Source organism: Rhinopithecus roxellana, chromosome 10 (genome assembly GCF_007565055.1).
Source record: "Rhinopithecus roxellana isolate Shanxi Qingling chromosome 10, ASM756505v1, whole genome shotgun sequence".
Taxonomy (NCBI): Eukaryota; Metazoa; Chordata; class Mammalia; order Primates; family Cercopithecidae; genus Rhinopithecus; species Rhinopithecus roxellana.
The window spans coordinates 55,303,524-55,323,158 of NC_044558.1; the positions used below are offsets into that span (position 1 = coordinate 55,303,524).

At 45.6% G+C, this 19,635-nt stretch overlaps 1 protein-coding gene across 5 annotated transcripts in view; it reads left to right on the forward strand.

The window, feature by feature from the left end:
- Positions 1-471: 471 nt before the first annotated feature.
- Positions 472-19,635, forward strand: part of PYM1 (PYM homolog 1, exon junction complex associated factor) — a 29,162-nt gene continuing 9,998 nt past the window's right edge. Inside the window, exons 1-3 of one of the 5 annotated variants that reach the window (XR_004059560.1) lie at positions 2,780-2,876; positions 2,998-3,136; positions 16,534-16,624. Coding sequence is in view for 2 of the 5 variants with exons in the window: in XM_010377834.2 (XP_010376136.1) it covers positions 751-787 (37 nt within the window). In the remaining 3 variants the exon portion in view is untranslated. Of the gene's footprint in view, positions 788-1,029; positions 1,448-2,779; positions 2,877-2,997; positions 3,137-16,533; positions 16,625-19,635 lie in introns of those variants that run through there. The other 4 variants (XR_004059561.1, XR_004059559.1, XM_010377834.2 and 1 more) reach the window with 4 other exon arrangements.

The following is a 19,635-nucleotide window of genomic DNA, read 5'->3' on the forward strand; positions in this document are numbered from 1 at the left end:
TAGTAGAGACGGGGTTTCACCATCTTGGCCAGGTTGGTCTTGAACTCCTGACCTCGTGATCCACCCGCCTTGGCCTCCCAAAGTGCTGGGATTACAGGCCTGAGCTACTGCGCCCGGCTTTAGTTTTGTTTTTTAAATGGGACATGCTGCCTAGTGTAAGAGGTAATCACCAATATTTACCTCCTCCCTCCTTCCTGGTTCCAGGGGTACTGCTGGACATTAAACTAAGCCAAAGTGGGGACATATGGAGGAAGGTAAAAGGATTGATAAGGAAAAAGCTATATGAGGGTGGAGCAGGGCAGAGTTGACACCTGAGGAGAAGAACCTGCAGCCGGGCCCCTCCCAGGCTGTGAGGGAAACAAGTTTAACAGAACTTAGCCCTGAAGGAACAACAGTTGCTGAAGTGGGCAGCGGAGGGAAGAGCTTTTGGGTTCATCTGAAGAATAGGGAGGTAAGGGACAGGGGAGGACTACAAATGGAGTGATCCTACGGGACCGGATTATTGGCGAGCTGCCCCGCTTTAGATCCTCAGCGGTTGGACGAGTTTAATTAGAATACTAAGTAGGTCCGCCCAGAAGCCTTTACCCTGCCCTCTGACCCTAGGGCCCAACCCAAGGAGGCATCAGGGTTAGGTCTGGGCGAGAAGCAAGTAGGGCCCTCATCACTTCGCCGCCGAATCTCCGGCGCCGCCCAGCGGGGCAGAGCCAGGCCAGGGCCGCCCGCCCAACCTGGCCAGCTGCCTCTTCGGCCATGGAAGCTGCCGGCAACTCTGCGGCTACGGAGACAGGTGACCGACCCGTGGCGCTCTCCGCCTTGCACGCCCCTCCCGCGGGTCTCTGGAGGTTGACTGGGGCGGCCGACAGCAATCGGCACGCGAATTCGACCTCCCCACCTTCTTAGAGAGGGTTACATGGGGTCTTACAACCGTCCCCAGAAACACTTGTGCACCCCAGTGCGTTCCTGGAATTTGTCTGCTCCACGTCACCAAGCTGCTCTCAGGTCTGGGTGCAGGCCAAAACCTGGATAGTCTTTTCTTCATTTATAAGGCCTCCTTTTTGGGTGCAGGTGGGCCTTGCGCCCTTTTCCCTCGCAGGTCCTGGACATACGAGGAGTTCCTGGGATGAGAGGGACTGTGCCTCGGAACTTCTCTTGGCTCCCCGAGGACTGTTTTACAGGCAGCAAGCGCTCAATAATGGTATCGGTGGCAGTAAAAGAGCCCACGGCTTTATTTTATTAACTATTTCAGCTTCTCCCCTCTTCCTCCTCCTCCTTCTCCTCCACCTCCGCCCATGAAATGGTGCACTCTCCCTTTAAGACTAAGATGGTGGCTTGCTACGATCGGGACTCCACTTCCGGTGGGGAGGGGGGCGGGACCCCAGCCCGCTCACGCCGGAAGTGGTTTGCGTTTTCAAGATGGCGACTCCCTATGTTACTGACGAGACCGGCGGTGAGTGCGGGAGGCGCGGAGCCGCTTCTCCCCGGGCTCTCGGGGCAGGGGTTCGGACTTGGAAAGGGGTCTGTGCCCCGCCCATCCCGGGGCCCCTCCTTTGCCCCGCCCCCCGGACCGCCTTCCCCATTCATTCTCTCCTGCGGGGTGTCTCCTGCGCCCCCTTCTGGTCTCGTGTTTGGGGGTCTCTGCTTCCGGTCACCCAAACCCTGGGGTCCTTCAGTGCTAGTCCCTGCTTTAGGACCCTCACGGGCCTTTAGCTTTTCTCCAGCAGTTGGAGCACTCATGTCTCTTATAGATTCTTCAGCCTTGGGGACTCCTACACTCTTAGTTCCCTCCAATTCCTGCCCTCCTACTTTTCCCCTCCCCCATCTCAGCTATACTTGCTTTCTGCCCTACCTCAGTCCCGTTTTCATTATTTTTCTCGAAGCGGTATTTGCTGAAGACCTTCTCGTTTCTACATAGTACTTTTTCCTCTCCCTTATCTTCATTTGTTGGGTCACTGAGGTTTAGAGGTGTGAAGGGAAGAGGACCCTAATACAACTTTCAGCTTGAGTTTTCTCCCTGATGGAGCCACCCTTCGCTATCTTCTCCCGTGATGGTGATAGAAATTGAGGGGTCTAAGGTGGGAAAAGGCAAACAGGAAAGTGTCTAGTGGCTTTTCTCCGAAGCCCTTTGACAAGTGAATAAAACCCACGATTCCTTCTGACTAGAGAAGAATTTCCAGCCTGGCTGGTCGAGATGCTGAAGTGTCTGCTGTGTATGTGAGGTGTATGTGTTGGAAACGGAGAATCACAGCTTTTATCATGGTTTTGTCCCTTCCTAATGGCCTCATCTTTAGAAAAATATGCGTAGTAGTAACTACTCAATGATGATCAAATAAGATAATATATGTGAAAGCAATTTACAAAATGCTGTGCAAGTGCAAAGTGTTTCTGTTTTTGTAGCCCTCATATGTGTAGTCTGTAGAAGCAACACTGTGCCTGTGCCTTGGTACACACGGTCTGTTTTAAAATGTGCCATTTTGCTTCTTGCTCTGCTGCTTTCCATGTTCCTTACACCTCTTCCACCTGTCTTATGGTACCTGATGACAACCCAGGTTGCTGCTACTTCTTCCCAACCTCACAATTTAAAAGTGGTACTACCTCTTTCCTTCTGTTCTCTACCTAGTAGCTCCTTCATGAATTACCAATTTTTAATGTGTGCTTTGAAAATACTACTTATCCAGTATATTTCTCTTTACTCTTAATCATTTTCTTTACTCTGACTCCGTGAAAATCCAGGTATCACATCTCACCCTACCTTGCCACTAAAAGCTGTTTTCTGTTTTTAGTGACTATGTGGAAGAGAAGAAGGAATAAACTGCTTTTTATTTTCCTTTACTATGTCCAGATCATTGATCTACCACTCACTCTAATCCTCATGGAAGGTATTGCCATGCAATTATAGCAGTTTCAACTTTAGTTAAAGTCATCATTTACTGCCCACAAGGACCCAGACCTATTGCATCATATTTTTTTCTCTCCTCTTTTTCTTGCTGTCATTTTCAGTGTCTCCAGCACCATTGGAATACTCTGATCTCATAGTTCTTCAGCATGAGACGGTCGACTTTGCTTTGTATTTTCAAACCAGTTGCACATCAGAATCAGTACAACCTGGATCTCATCTAGGACACCGCTTTTTCTTCAGGTGCTCCCCATCACTTTAGCCTCCTTATCAGTCACCTATTTCACTATCTTAAACCCTCAGGATCAGCTTTGTGTCCTCAGGTTCTCTGGTTCTTGACCTTTCCATTTCATTGAATTTGTCAGTACCTTGTGGCCTTTGGTGCTGCCCAGCTAGACCTCTGTGACCAGCCACTTTGATAATATCCTCTTGCTTTCTTTATTCATTTTGATTTTCTATACTAAGCAGGCACTTCTGTTATCTCTAATGATGGCTATGATTAGAGATGTTTTCTTGGCTTCTGCTTCTAGGCCACAGCATGTTGCTAGAGAAAAAGTACAGAAGCTATCAGATTCAATATAACTTAATATTAACTTCTGCCAAGATCATGGCTTCTAATCATCCTTTTCTTTTTAAAACAATTTTTTGCTAGGCACTGTGACTCACGCCTATAATCGCAGCACTTTGGGAGGCTGAGGTGGGTGGATCAACTGAGGTCAGGAGTTCAAAACCGGCCTGACCAGTATGGTGAAACTCCGTCTCTACTATAACTACTAAAATTAGCTGGGTGTGGTGGGGTGGTGGTGTGGGCCTGTCATCTTAGTTACTCGGGAGGTTGAGACAGGAGAATCGCTTGAATCCAGGAGGCGGAGGTTGCAGTGAGCTGAGATCGCGCCACTGCACTCCACTCTGGGCGATAGAGCGAGACTCTGTTTCAAAAATAAATAAATAAATAAAAATTTAAATTTATTTTTTATGTTCTTCCATAGCTGTTTTCCCCAAACTTTTCCAGCTCTGTGTGACCATCCCTTTTAATTTTCCTTCTTTTGGCAGATGACTTCATTTTTATTTTACTGAAAAATCAATGCCTATCATTTTTGTTTCCTTTTTCTTCATAGCAAGATTTTGTTTGTTTCTTTTTTTTAAATGTAGGGACGCAGACTTGCTATGTTGCCCAGGCTGGTTTTAAACTCCTGGCCTCAAGTCATCTTCCCACCTCAGTCTGCCAAAATGTTGGAATTACAGGTGTAAAGAGCCTTTACCTCTCCCCAGATTTCTTGAATGTGAAGAAATTTACTCCTGATATTTCTGTTTCCTTGCTGCCTATTTGTTTCTTCACTCTTTGCAGACATTATTTCTAGCACTACCCTCTCTCGAGTTGCCTATCCCTTTTTCTAATTGTTTGGTGAATATCTTCACTCTTGGATGTACTGTCATACCTCAAATCCAACCTGACCAAAACCAGTATCACAGTATCAGTTTTTCCATCACTATTTCTGTTAAATGCACCATTGTTCTAGCCAACCCAAGATAAACTTTTGTGTTGTTTCTTTTTTTTTTTTTTTTTGAGACGGAGTCTCACTCTGTCTCCCAGTAGCGCGATCTCGGCTCACTGCAACCTCTGCCTCCCTGGTTCAAGCGATTCTTCTGCCTCAGCCTCCTGAGTAGCTGGGATTACAGGCGCGCATCACCACGCCTGACTAATTTTTGTATTTTTAGGAGAGATGGAGTTTCATCATGTTGGTCAGGCTGGTCTTGAACTCCTGACCTCGTGATCCACCTGCCTCGGCCTCCCAAAGTGCTGGGATTACAGGTGTGAGCCATTGCGCCCGACTGTTTCTTTTTTTAATATTCTAACTATACTTGATTTTTTAGAACACTTAGATTTATAGAAAAATTGAGAAGATGCTACAGAGATTTCCCATATACGCTACACTCGGTTTCCCCTATTACTGTCATCTTACGTTAATATGGTACTTTGCTTTTAATTAATGAAGCAATATTGATATATTATTATTAACTAGAATCCATACATCATTTCATTAGTTTTTCTTAGGGTCTGCTGTGTCACCCAGGCTGGGGTGCACTGGTGCAGTCACCATTTACTGTAGTCTTAACTTCTGGGCTCAAGTGATCCTCCCACCTCAACCTACTGAGTAGCTGGGACTACAGGTACACACCACCACTCCTGACTCATTTTTGTATTTTTTGTAGAGATGCAGTCTTGCTCTGTTGCCCAGTCTGATCTCAAATTCCTGGGCTCAAGTGATCCTCACGCCCTGGCCTCCCAAAGTGCTGGGATTACAGGTGTGAACTACCACACCTGGCTGATTTCCTTAGTTTTTACTTAATTTATTATTTATTTATTTATTTATTATTTTTTTGAGACAGAGCTTTGCTCTTGTTGCCTAGGCTGGAGTGAAATGGCGAGATCTTGGCTCACCGTAACCTCCACCTCCCGAGTTCAAGTGATTCTCTTGCCTTAGCCTTCCAGGTAGCTGGGATTACAGGCATGTGCCGCCCTGCCCAGCTAATTTTGTATTTTTAGTAGAGACGGGGTTTCTCCATGTTGGTCAGGCTGGTCTCGAACTCCCCACCTCAGGTAATCTGCCCACCTCAGCCTCCCAAAGTGCTGGGATTACAGGTGTGAGCCACCGTGCCTGGACTTTTTACCTAATTTTGTTGTTGTTGTTCCAGGATCTTATCCAGGGTACTACATAATATTTAGTTCTCATGTCTCTCTAAGAGTTCAAGCTCCTCTTGGCTGTGACATTTTCTCAGGCTTTCCTTGTTTTCAATGACCTTGAGTTTTGAGAAGTACTGGTCAGGTATTTTGTAGGATGTCCTTCTATTGGAATTTGTCTGATGTATTTCTCATGATTAGATGTGGGATATATGTTTTGGGGAGGAAGACCACAGAGGTAAAGTGACATTTTCTTTTTTTTTTTTTTTTTTTTTTGAGATGGAGTCTCGCTCTGTCACCCAGGCTGGAGTGCAGTGGCCGGATCTCAGCTCACTGCAAGCTCCGCCTCCCAGGTTTACGCCATTCTCCTGCCTCAGCCTCCCGAGTAGCTGGGACTACAGGTGCCCGCTACCTTGCCCGGCTAGTTTTTTGTATTTTTTAGTAGAGACGGGGTTTCACCGTGTTAGCCAGGATGGTCTTGATCTCCTGACCTCGTGATCCGCCCGTCTCGGCCTCCCAAAGTGCTGGGATTACAGGCTTGAGCCACCTCGCCCGGCCTAAAGTGACATTTTCATCACATATCAGGGTACATAGAATCACAGTGATTTTTTACTGTTAATTTTTTTGTTTTCTTGAGACAGAGTCTTCCTTCTGTTGCCCAGAGTGGAATGCGGTGACACCGTCATGGCTCATTGAAGCCTTGACCTCCCAGGCTCAATCGATTCTCCCACCTCAGCTTCCTGAGTATCTAGGATCACAGGCGTGTGCCATCATGCCTGGCTAATTTTTTTTTTTTTTTTTGGTAAAGATGGGGTCTCACTATGTTGCCTGGGCTGGTGTTGAACTCCTGAGCTCAAGGTATTGTCCCCCTTTGGCCTACCAAAATTCTGGGACAACTAGGCATGAGCCACTATGCCCAGCCTGTTAGTATTGACCATGATCATCTGGCAGAGATACTGTTTGTAAGGCGTCACTGTAAAGTTATGCTTTACCCCCTTCCTTTCCATACTGTAGGGAAGTCACTATTCCTAGCCCATGCATGAGGAGTAGGAGCCCATGCATGAGGAGTAGGGACCCATGCATGAGGAGTAGGGAGTTGTGCCTCCTTAAAAAAAGAGATTAAGGGCTGGGCATGGTGGCATATGCCTGTAATCCCAGCACTTTGGGAGGCTGAGGGAGGAGGATCACTTGAGGCCATCCTAGGCAACATAGCAAGACCTCGTATCTACAAAAAGATTAAAAAAAAAAAAAAATGAGCTGAGTAAGATGGCACACACCTCTGTGGTCCCAGCTGCTCAGGGAGCCTGAGGGGGGAAGATTGTTTGAGCCAGGGAGGTTGAGGCTGCATTGAGCCGTGCTTGTTCCACTGTACTCCAGCCTTGGTGACAGTGAGACCCTATCTCAAAAAAACAATAAAAAAAAAACACATTATTTGGCATTCTTCTGCCCAGATTTTTTTCTTTCCCCTTGTTTGTTTATTAATTTATGTATATCAATATGGACTTATAGATGTTTATTTTATATGGTAGGTTATAATCCAATACTATTTTATTTGCTTTATTGCTCAAATGTTTCAGTTTTGAACATTGGGAACCCTTTTTAGTTTTTTACTTGGCCCATCTCCCTTTGACATTCACCATCATTGCAGGTTATGATTTTGTTCTCTGCTCCAGTCCTGTGGTCTGCCATTTCTCTAAGAAGCCCTTGTTCTTTTTACTGAAGAATAATGTTAGAAACTAAGATCTGATCACTAGGTGTTTTTATTTGTATGGGAGTATTTTTTTTTTTAATTTAGAGTTTTATTTTTTTATGATTATTTTTATTATCATCTTTTACTTCTCTCTTACCCTCCTCACGTATATCATTTATCAAAATATCATTCTTTTATTCCTACTGCTGTTACCCTTATCCCGTCTTCAGTACTTGTTAGCTATATAACCTTGGGAATCTAACTCTTAGTTTTCTCATCATTGAAATTGGAATAACTCTTGCAACACAGGATTATTATAAGTATTAAAATTTAAATAAAATAATTTGCATGTTTGGCACATAAAAAGTGTCCAACACATTGTTCTGTAATTATTACTATTATGTAAGGGTTATTGTATGGGTTAGAAGAAATTACTATATATGGCCAAGTACCAGGCATAGTGTACTTGGGCCATTCTAAGTGCCTGCTAAAATTCTAGTTTCTGTTGTCCTGCAAATATTACTGTGACCTCCTAAACAGGTCATCCTATTTCCAGTCTCTCTCTTGTTTCATTTCTTCTGATACACTGCTACCAGATTACTGCTCCTTAAGTACAAATTTAGTTACGTAATTTTTGTTCAATATTAATTCATCAACCCAGAGTCTGCTGTTATATTTGGCATATATCTTTCTAAACTGTTTTAAACATAGCAGAATCAGATGGTATATACATTTTTATATCTTGCCTTTTCATTTAGCCTTATGAGGTAAATGTTTTTCCTTGCTATTAAAAACTCTGTACACATCTTTTAAAATACTGGCAGAGTGTTTTTTTTTTTTTTTTTTTTTTTTTTTTTTTTTTGAGACGGAGTCTCGCTCTGTCGCCCAGGCTGGAGTGCAGTGGCGCGATCTCGGCTCACTGCAAGCTCCGCCTCCCGGGTTCCCGCCATTCTCCTGGCAGAGTGTTTTATAGTTTGGGCATGTACCTTATCTTACCTTTCTTCTGTTATTGGACTTGTAGATTGTTTTCAGAATTTTTTTTTTTTTTTTTTTTTTTTTTTGAGACGGAGTCTCGCTCTGTCACCCAGGCTGGAGTGCAGTGGCCAGATCTCAGCTCACTGCAAGCTCCGCCTCCTGGGTTTACGCCATTCTCTTGCCTCAGCCTCCCAAGTAGCTGGGACTACAGGCGCTCACCACCTCGCCCGGCTAGTTTTTTGTATTTTTTAGTAGAGACGGGGTTTCACCGTGTTAGCCAGAATGGTCTCGATCTTCTGACCTTGTGATCCGCCCGTCTCGGCCTCCCAAAGTGCTGGGATTACAGGCTTGAGCCACCGCGCCCGGCCTTTTTTTTTTTTTTGAGACGGAGTCTCGCTCTGTCACCCAGGCTGGAGTGCAGTGGCCAGATCTCAGCTCACTGCAAGCTCCGCCTCCCGGGTTCACGCCATTCTCTTGCCTCAGCCTCCTGAGTAACTGGTACTACAGGTGCACGCAACCACGCCCAGCTAATTTTTTGTATTTTTAGTAGAGATGGGGTTTCACCGTGTTAGCCAGGATGGTCTTGATCTCCTGACCTCGTGATTCGCCCACCTCGGCCTCCCAAAGTGCTGGGATTACAGGCGTGAGCCACCACGCCCGGCCCAGAATTTTTATTATAAGAACACTATGGGCCGGGTGCAGTGGCTTACGCCTGTAATCCCAGCACTTTGGGAGGCCGAGGTGGGCTGATCACGAGGTCAGTAGATGGAGACCATCCTGACTAACACGGTGAAACCCCGTCTCTACTAAAAATACAAAAAAGTAGCTAGGCGTGGTGGTGGGCGCCTGTAGTCCCAGCTACTCGGGAGGCTGAGGCAGGAGAATGGCGTGAACCTGGGAGGCGGAGCTTGCAGTGAGCCGAGATAGCGCCACTGCACTCCAGCCTGGGAGACAGAGTGAGACTCCGTCTCAAAAAAAAAAAAAGAAAAAAGAACACTATGAATGTTTTTGTGTATGCATCTTTGTCTGCACTTAGGGTTATTTTCTTTTTCTTTTCTTTTTTTTTTTTTTGAGATGGAGTCTTGCTCTGTCACCAGGCTGGAGTGCAGTGGTGCGATCTCTGCTCACTACAATCTCCACCTCCTGGGTTCAAGTAATTCTCTTGCCTCAGCCTCCTGAGTAGCTGGAATTACAGGTGTGCACCCCCACACCCAGCTAATTTTTGTATTTTTAGTAGAGATGGGGTTTTACCATGTTGTCTAGGCTGATCTTGAACTCCTGGCCTCAAAGGATCGCCCACCTCAGCCTCCCAAAATGCTAGAACTACAGGCGTGAGCCACTGTGCTCGGCCTACTTTTTTAAATTATCTGTAGGATGAGGTCAGGCTGTGTTTCCCAGGATGGTCTCCAACTCCTGGCTCAAGTGATCCTCTTGCCTCGGCCTTCTGAAGTGTTGGGATTATAGGCATGAGCAACTAGTTTTTCTTTTCCTTTTTTTTTTTTTTTTTTTTTTTTTTTTTAAGATACAAGGTCTTGCTCTGTTGCCCAGGTTAGAGTGCAGTGGCACAGTCATACCTTGCTGTAGTCTCAACTGTTGGGGTCAAGCAATTCTCTTGCCTCCGCCTCCTGAGTAGCTAGTACTAGTACTACAGGCATATGCCACCATGCCTGTCTAATTTTTGAATTTTTTTATAGAGCTGTGCTGCCCAGACTGTTCTCAAACTCCTTTTCACAATCAGTCCTCCCACCTTGGCCTTCCAAAGCGGTGGGATTACAGGCATGAGCCAGTCCACCCAGCTTAGTTTTTCTTTTATCTCTCTTTTTCTTTTTCTTTTCTTTTTTTTTTTTTTGAGACAGAGTCTCGCTGTGTTGCCCAGGCTGGAGCGCAGTGGCGCGATCTCGGCTCACTGCAAGCTCCGCCTCCCGGGTTCACGCCATTCTCCCGCCTCAGCCTCCAAGTAGCTGGGACTACCGGCGCCCGCCACCACGCTGGGCTAGTTTTTTTTTTGTATTTTTAGTAGAGACGGGGTTTCGCCATGTTAGCCAGCATGGTCTCGATCTCCTGACCTCGTGATCCACCCGCCTCGGCCTCCCAAAGTGCTGGGATTACAGGCTTGAGCCACTGCGCCCGGCCCTTTTTCTTTTTTTTTTTTTGAGACAGTCTTCTTGCTCTGTCTCCAGTTGCCCAGACTGAAGTGCAATGACGCCATCTCTGCTCCGCCAACCAGGCTCAAGCTATTCTCCTGCCTCAGCCTCCCAAATAGATGGGATTACAGGCACGTACCACCATACCCAGCTATTTTTTTGTATTTTTAGTTAGAGACGGGGTTTCACTGTGTTGGCCAGGCTGGTCTCGAACTCCTGACCTCAGGTGATCTGCCCTTGGCCTCCCAAAGTGCTGGGATTACAGGCGTGAGCCACCATGCCTGGCCCCCAGCCTAGTTTTTCTAAGCACATATGCATATGTAACATAATGTAAAATGATGTATTTGGAATTATACTGTTAAGATTGGCTGTTATTTTCCAAAATATGAATCCTTGAAACACCTAGTAGTCCTCTGAGATGTGACACAAAATAAATAACTAAAATAGAGCCGGGAGCGGTGGCTCACGCCTGTGATCTCAACACTTTGGGAGGCCGAGGCGGGTGGATTGCTTGAGCCCAGGAATTCAAGACCAGCCTGGGCAACATGGCAAAACCTCGTCTCTACTAAAAATACAAAAAATTAACTGGGTGTGGTGACACACACACTCATGTAGTCCCAGCTACTTGGGAGACTGAGGTGGGAGGAATTGCTTGAGCCTGGGAGGTGGAGACTGCAGTGAGTCAAGGTCTGGCTACTGCACTCCAGCCTGGGTGACAGTGACCTCTCAAAGATAAATAAAATAAAATACAAATAATGTTTCTGTGCACAAATTTTGAGAAACACTGTAAACCATATTCCCATCTTGCATATTCACCTGAATAAGAACATAGTAACTCATTTAAGCCTTGCTGTTAAAAAAAAAAAAAAACAAAACACAAAATCTTTTTTTGTGTTTAACCCAGAATTTCCCAAACTTATTTAACAATGTTTAGGGATAATCCCTGTTTAATATCTTATGGGAGTAGTATTTTACATAGCAAAAGCTTTGGGAAATGTGATGAAATGATAGGACTACCTTTTTTATTTTTACTTTTATTTATTTATTTATTTATTTTTGAGATGCAGTCTCGCTGGTTGCCCAGGCTGGAGTGCAGTGGCGCAATCTCGGCTCACTGCAAGCTCCGCCTCCCGGAATCACGCCATTCTCCTACCTCAGCCTACTGAGCAGTTGGGACTACAGGCGACTGCCACCACGCCTGGCTAATTTTTTGTATCTTTTTTATAGAGACAGGGTTTCACCGTGTTAGTCAGGATGGTCTCGATCTACTGACCCTGTGATCCGCCCGCGTCAGCCTCCCAAAGTGCTGGGATTACAGGTGTGAGCCACCGCGCCTGGCTATTTTTATTTTTTTGAGATGGAGTCTTGCTCTGTTGCCCAGGCTGGAGTGCAGTGGCACAATCTCGGCTCAGTGCAACCTCTGCCTCCTGGGTTCAAGCGATTTGCCTGCCTCAGCCTCCCAAGTAGCTGGGACTACAGGCACGTGCCACCACGCCCAGCTAATTTTTGTATTTTTGGTAGAGACGGGGTTTCACTTTGTTGGCCAGGCTGGTCTCAAACTCCTGACCTCAGGTGATCCACCCGCCTTGGCCTCCCAGTGCTGGGATTACAGGTGTAAACCACCATGCCCAACCTAATTTTTAAATTTTTTATAGAGATGGAGATCTTAACCATCTTACCCAGGATGGTCTTGAACTCAGCTCAAATGATCCTCCTACCTCTGCCTCCCAATGTGCTGCGATTACGGGCGTGAGCCACCATGCCTGGCCTATTTGTTGTTCATTTCAATTTTTATTTTAGATTTAGAAAATGTGCAGGTTTGTTACATGGGTATAATTGTGTGATGCTGAGGTTTGGGGTACAAGTGATCCCATCACCCAGATAATGAGCGTAGTACCCAATAGTTAGTTTTTTTTTTTTTGAGATGGAGTCTTGCTCTGTTGCCCAGGCTGGAGTTCAGTGGTGTGATCTTGGCTCACTACAACCTCTGTCTCCTGGGTTGAAGTGATTCTCCTGCCTCAGCATCCTGAATAGCTGGGATTACAGGCACGCACCACCACGACTGGCTGTTTTGTATTTAGTTGAGTTGGGGTTTCACTGTGTTGGCCAGGATGGTCTCCAACTCCTGACCTCAGGTGATCTGTCTAGCTTGGCCTCCCAAAGTGTTGGGATTACAGGCGTGAGCCACTGTGCCTGGCCCCAGTAGATAGTTTTTAAACCCGTGCCTGCCTCTAGTAGTCCCCAATGTCCGTTGTTGCCAGCTTTATGTCTGGGAGTACCCAGTGTTTAGCTCCTACTTATAAGTGAGAACATGCAGTATTTGGTTTTCTGTTCCTGTGTTAATTTGCTTAGGATAATGGACTTCAGCTGCATCCATGTTGCTACAAAGGACATGATTTTGTTTTTTATGGCTGTGACAAACTACTTTTTATTTAATTAATTTTTTTTTTTTGAGTTGCAGTCTTGCTCTTGTTGCCCAAGCTGGAGTGCAGTGGTGCGATCTCAGCTCACTGCAACCTCCGCCTCCTGGGTTTAAGTGATTCTCCTGCCTCAGCCTCCCAAGTAGCTGGGATTATAGGCGCCTGCCACCACGCCCGGCTAATTTTTTAAATTTTTAATGGAGACGGGCTTTCACCATGTTGGCCAGGCCTGTCTCGAGCTCCTGACCTCAGGTGATCCACCCATCTTGGCCTCCCAAAGTGCTGGGATTGCAGGTGTGGTGAGCCACTGTGCACGGCCGGCCGACAAACTACTTTTTAAATTTTTTTTATTTTTGAGACAGTATCTCACTCTGTTGCCCAGGCTGGAGTACAGTGGTATGATTGCAGTTTACTGCAGCCTTGACCTCCTGGGTTCAAGTGATTCTCCCAGCTTAGCCTCCCAGGTAACTGGGATTACAGGTGTGCACCAACATGCCCAGCTAATTTTTGTAAAGAAGAGATTTCGCCATGTTGCCCAGGCTGGTCTTAAACTCCTGGATGCAAGCGATCTGCCTGCCTCAGCCTCCCAAAGTGTTGGGATTATAGGCATGAGCCACTATGCCCAACCTCAGACTACTTTTTTTTTTCTTTTTTTGAGACCGACTTTCGCTGTTGTTGCCCAGGCTGTGGAGTGCAATGGCCTGACCTCGGCTAACAGCAACATCCATCTCCCAGGTTCAAGCGATTCTTCTGCCTCAGCCTCCCGAGTAGCTGGGATTACAGGCGTGTGCCACCACACCTGGCTAAGTTTTGTATTTTTAGTAGAGATGGGGGTTTCTCCATGTTGGTCAGGCTGGTCTTGAACTCCTGACCTCAGGTGATCTGCCCGCCTTGGCCTCCCAAAGTGCTGGGATTACAGGCATGAGACACCATGCCTGGCTGACTACTTTTTTTTTTTTTTTTTTTGAGACTGAGTCTCGCTCGGTTGCCCAGGCTGGAGTGCAGTAGCATGATCTTGGCTCACCGCAAGCTCTGCTTCCCAGGTTCATGCTATTCTCCTGCCTCAGTCTCCCAAGTAACTGGGACTACAGGCGCCCGGGGACTACAGGCGCCCACCACCACGCGCAGCTAATTTTTTGTATTTTTAGTAGAGACAGGGTTTCACCATGTTAGCCAGGATAGTCTCGATCTCCTGAGCTCGTGATCCACCCACCTTGGCCTCCCAAAGTGCTGGGATTACAGGCGTGAGCCACCGCGCTCGGCCTACTTTTAAATATGGTATTATCACATGCCATGTTTTTGCCTATACCCTCTAGTGAAACTGGGCTGTATAACTGATGTGGAACAGCAGTGCAATGATGTGTAAGCTTTGGCATCAGACTTGAGTTCAGGTTACAGGTATATGCTACCTTTGGAATCTTGACCATGTCTTTTTTTTTTGAGATGGAGTCTCACTCTGTCACCTTGGCTGGAGTCCAGTGGCATGGTTTCAGCTCACTGCAACCTCCGCCTCCTGACTTCAAGCGATTCTCCTGCCTCAGCCTCCTCAGTAGCTGGTATTACAAGCATTCGCCACCACGTCTGGCTAATTTTTGTATTTTTAGTAGATATGGGGCTTTGCCATACTGGCCAGGCTGGTCTCGAACTCCTGACCTTACGTGATCCACCCGCCTTGGCCTCTCAGAGTGCTGGGATTACAGGCGTGAGCCAGTGCACCAAGCCTTGACTATGTCTTTAACCTCTTGAAGACTGTTTCCTTGGCTGTAAATGATAATATCTATCTATCGTTTATATTTAACAGGATAATGTATACAAAGTTCCTCTTGTAATGTAGCTACTTATTAATAAATACTCTTTACTAATCATTCTTAAATACTGAGTTTTCCACTGCCAGGATTTTGCTTTTGTTGTTCCTCTTATCCCTTTCCCTTTTCTCTGCCTGCAGAAATACTGGCTGCTGATTTGTTGTTATCATTAATTATTACTACTTTCTAGTCTTTAGTGTCAAATGAGGTTTTCCTGATTATCTTCTGTCATCACTTAGGATACTTATGACACTCTTACTTTTGTCTTAGACTTAGCTTGCCTAATTTGCCCACCTCCTCCTTACTTAGTCTGTAAATTTTTTGAAAATTGGGACTGGCCGGGCGCGGTGGCTCAAGCCTGTAATCCCAGCACTTTGGGAGGCCAAGACGGGCGGATCACAAGGTCAGGAGATCGAGACCACCCTGGCTAATACGGTGAAACCCCGTCTCTACTAAAGAATACAAAAAACTAGCCGGACGACGAGGCGGGCGCCTGTGGTCCCAGCTACTTGGGAGGCTGAGGCAGGAGAATGGTGTAAACCCGGGAGGCGGAGCTTGCAGTGAGCTGAGATCTGGCCACCGCACTCCAGCCTGGGCGACAGAGCCAGACTGTCTCAAAAAAAAAAAAAAAAAAAAAAAAAAAAAAGAAAATTGGGACCATCCTACTCACCTTAATAACCCTATTAGCCCTTATGGTACTTTTCTTCTAGGAGACTTTTTTTTTTTTTAAAGATGAAGTCTTGCTCTGTCTCCCAGACTAGAGTGCAATGGCACAATCTTGGCTCACTGCAACCTGTGCCTCCCAGGATCAACTGATTCTCCTGTCTCAGCCTTCCGAGTAGCTGGGATTACAGGTGTGTGCCACCATGCCCGGCTAGGAGGCTTTTAGTGTTTATTGTGTTTAATTTGTAGTCTGGCCTCTTTACCACCATGCTTTTCTGAGGCTGTATTTGTGGAGATAACCAGGGATTTCTAAAATGCCAAAACAGAACCTTTTTTTTAGTTCTCCTTTCCTTGATTTCTCCGCAGTATTTAATACTGTTAATCACCTACATTTACTTTTATTGATTGATTTATTTTTTTTAGTTGGAGTCTCGGTCTGTCGCCCAGGCTGGAGTGCAGTGGCGCGATCTCGACTCACTGCAACCTCCACCTCCTGGGTTCACGCCATTCTCCTGCCTCAGCCTCCCAAGTAGCTGGGACTATAGGCGCATGCCTCCATGCCCGGCTAATTTTTTCTATTTTTAGTAGAGACGGGGTTTCATCGTGTTAGCCAGGAAGGTCTCCATCTCCTGACCTCGTGATTCACCTGCCTCGGCCTCCCAAAGTGTTGGGATTACAGGCGTGAGCCACCGCGGCCAGCCATCACCTACCTTTACTTAAAACTTTTGGTCTCCATGGCTTAGCATGTCCTGGTCTTCTTTTCCTATGAATCACTTCCTGTTGTTGCTGTCACCTTTTCCTCCTTGAGGGAAATGATTATGACCATTATTTCAGGGTCATTCCTCCAGCTCTAATCTCTTTGTTATATTTTCTCTGTGTTGGAAACCACATCCAGGTCTTATTTTGGCCCTGAGATCATCCGCAGGCTGAGACCTGTGACTTAGATCTCTTTTCTTATTTGAAGCAAGTCTTATACCTTGAACAACCATGTCCCTACCTCCTTGGAGTTCCTCCATGCCTTGCTATGTTGTCTTTTCACTGTCTACCTGCAACCCCTGGAAACAAGGACCCTTTCAGTGTAAGGGTTTTTATTGCTGACAGACTTTAGAAAACAGATTGAGAATTAAAAAATGGCAGATGTGAGAAAATGACAAAGCTTAAAAAGATTCTTACAGTAGCAATCCCCAATCTCTAGTTTTTGACTCTCTGCAAGATATTATCTGAAAGTCCTGATATTCTGCCCTTGGTTTTTATTTCTAGGGGTGGGAACTGCCAATCCTCTCCCTTCTTTTTGACTTCACCCTTGGATACCATCAAGGCCAGAGGATGGAACCAAGATAACATAAAATAGGTGCTCCTTTGTGATAATGGGTTATTTGTATCTCTGAGGGCTTCCACACAGGATGGCCATTCAAGAAGCTTCTGCTCTGCCTTTCATTGCAGTCTATCTTTTGTCCTCCTAAACCTTCAGCTATAATCTCTATGCAATCAACTTAAATATATGTTTCTAGTATTGTCCCTTTCTCCCAAATTCCATGTAAAATACTTGTCTAGAATTGAATTGTTGTTTCCACAAAGTTGTTTTCCTCTATGGACTTTGTTTATATCAGTAGTTTTTATTTTCCCAATTTTCCAAATTCAAGAGTGATATTATAAATAGTTGTATTCTTGTTTGTTATCTTTTTCACTAGAATGTATACTATAAAAAGGCAAGAACCTTGCTTGCTTTATTCATTGTTGTATCCCTAGTTTCTGTTACAGTGTGTGGCACAAGAGTAAGTGCTCAATAAAAATTTAAAATCCATGTGTGAATAAATGTGATTACCATGTGCCCTATGGTATATTGAGAAAAATAATACACGTGAAAAGCACGAGATTAAATCCACGGTGTCACTGTTTTGATTGTTTCCTCTCTAATTCACATCTTGGTAAGTCTTTGGATCATGTTGATTTAATCTTCACAATGAATTTCTCTTTCATTTTCCTTTTAATACCTGTAGAAACCATGGAAGTCAAGTCTTCTCACATTGCAGCTGTTGCTTTCATTTTCTCTACCTTTAGTTTATGGTACACATTTTTCAGTTTAATCTTAAAGCATTGCTTTGAACAGATCACCTGTACTCCCTTATTGGCCATCAGTATTCTACAGCTTAAGGCTTCAGTCCAAACCCAGTGGAGGTTGGAGACCTTTCATAGTTTCACTAATTTACCCTGAGTCTCTTTTCACATATGCTTTTTGCCCAGAACATTCTGGATTCTTGGCGCTTCCCTAATGAGATACATTAATTTACTCATTAATTCAGTCGGTATTTACTGTCTTCTGTGGGCCAGGCTCTTTGCTACAAAGTTTAAAGGTAGTTTCTGCTTTCCAACAAGCAAATAATTATGTCAAGCATCAGAGCAAGATAAAAGCTAAAACAGGTGCTGTGAGTGCAAGTTTTAACTTGGCTTGGCATAAGGAAATCAGGAAGGCTGCCTTGAGTTGATACTTGAATTTGACCTTAAAGACCAGTAGGAATGAACTTAAGATAAGCAAATATAGTCTATTCCAGGCCAGAGGAAGCAAAAGCAAAAAGGCACAGATAATAGAGACATGGGTCAGGTTGAGATTTGTTAATATTTCAGTTTCTTTTTTTTTTTTTTTCTTTTGAGACAGAGTTTTGCTTTTGTCGCCCAGGCTGGAGTGCAATGGCGTGATCTTGGCTCACTGCAACCTCCGCCTCCCGGGTTCCAGTGATTCTCCTGCCTCAGGCTCCCAAGTAGCTGGGATTACAGGTGCTCGCCACAACGCCCTGCTAATTTTTGTATTTTTAGTAGAGATGGGGTTTCTCCATGTTGGCCAGGCTGGTCTCGAATTCCTGACCTCGGGTGATCCACCTCCACCTCCCAAAGTGCTGGGATTACATATGGGAGCCACTGTGCCCAGCCAAATATTTGTTTCTAGAGGAAAGAGCATAGTGGATTTATGCTAACAGACTGAAAACTAGCAAGAGGTAAATCAAGAAGGCCTTTTTTTTTTTTTTCTTGAGGCGGAATTTCGCTCCTATTGCCCAGGCTGGAGTGCAATGGCGCGATCTTGGCTCACTGCAGCCTTTGCCTCCCAACTTCAAGCAATTCTCCTGCCTTAGCTTCCCAAGTAGCTGGGATTACAGGCATGAGCCAGTGCGCCTGGCCTAACGGAAATTTTTAACAGAAAAGTTATCACCCCAATAGAATTTTCATTATTGCATGTTCTTTTCTTTTTTAAATTATTTTGAGATGGAGTCTCGCTCTCTCACTCAGGCTGGAGTGCAGTGGCGTGATCTTGGTTCACTGCAACCTCCACTTCCCAGGCTCCAGTGATTGTCCCACCTTAGCCTCCCGAGTAGCTGGGACTACAGGCATGCGCCACCATGCTCAGGTAATTTTTTTGTATTTTTATAGAGACAGGGTTTCACCATGTTGGCTGGGCTGGTCTCAAATTCCTGACCTTAGGTGACCCACCTGCCTTGGCTTCCCAAAATGTTGGCATCACAGGCATGAGCCACTGTGCTCTGCCTTGCACATTATTTTCAAACAAGTTTTTTAAATAGAGATGGGGTCTCAATATGCTGTCCAAGACTCAATTGATCCTCCCACATGAGGACTAAGCTCTGATTTTTTTCGTCTTGCCGAAATTCCTATCTAAGGTGTGTAGGGAGTCATGCCCTACAAACCATAAGTTCTCATCAGATGCGTTTTATTTAACCTTGTATCTCCCCTCCTCTCCCCTCCCCTTTCCTCCCCTCCCCTCCCCTTTCTTCCCCTTCCCTTCCCTCCCGTCCCCTCCCCTTTCCTCCCCTTCCCTCCTCGCTCCTTCCCTTCTCTCCTCTCCCCTTCTCTTTTCTTGATGGGGTTTCGCTCTTGTCAACCAGGCTGGAGTGCAATGGCATGATCTCGGCTCACTGCAATCTCTGCCTCCTGGGATCAAGTGATTCTCCTGCCTCAGCCTCCGGAGTAGCTGGGATTACAGGCGCCTGCCACCACTCCCAACTAATTTTTGTATTTTTACTGGAGACGGGGTTTCACCATGTTGACCAGGCTGGTTTTAAACTCCTGACCTCAGGTGATCCACCCACCTGGGCCTCCCAAAGTGCTGTGATTACAAGCGTGAGTCACCGCACCTGGCCTCGTTACTTACTTTTCAATCTGACTCTGACGTAACAAGAAAATACAAATATTTTACCCCAAAACATGTTTCTTGCCATATCTTAAAATGGCCCTGCAAAGCTGACCTTTGTGGGGGAAACGGCATCTGTAAAAAATCTCTATTAATAGGCCAGACTCCATCACTCACACCTGTAATCTCAGCACTTTGGGAGGCCGAGGCGGGTGGATCACATG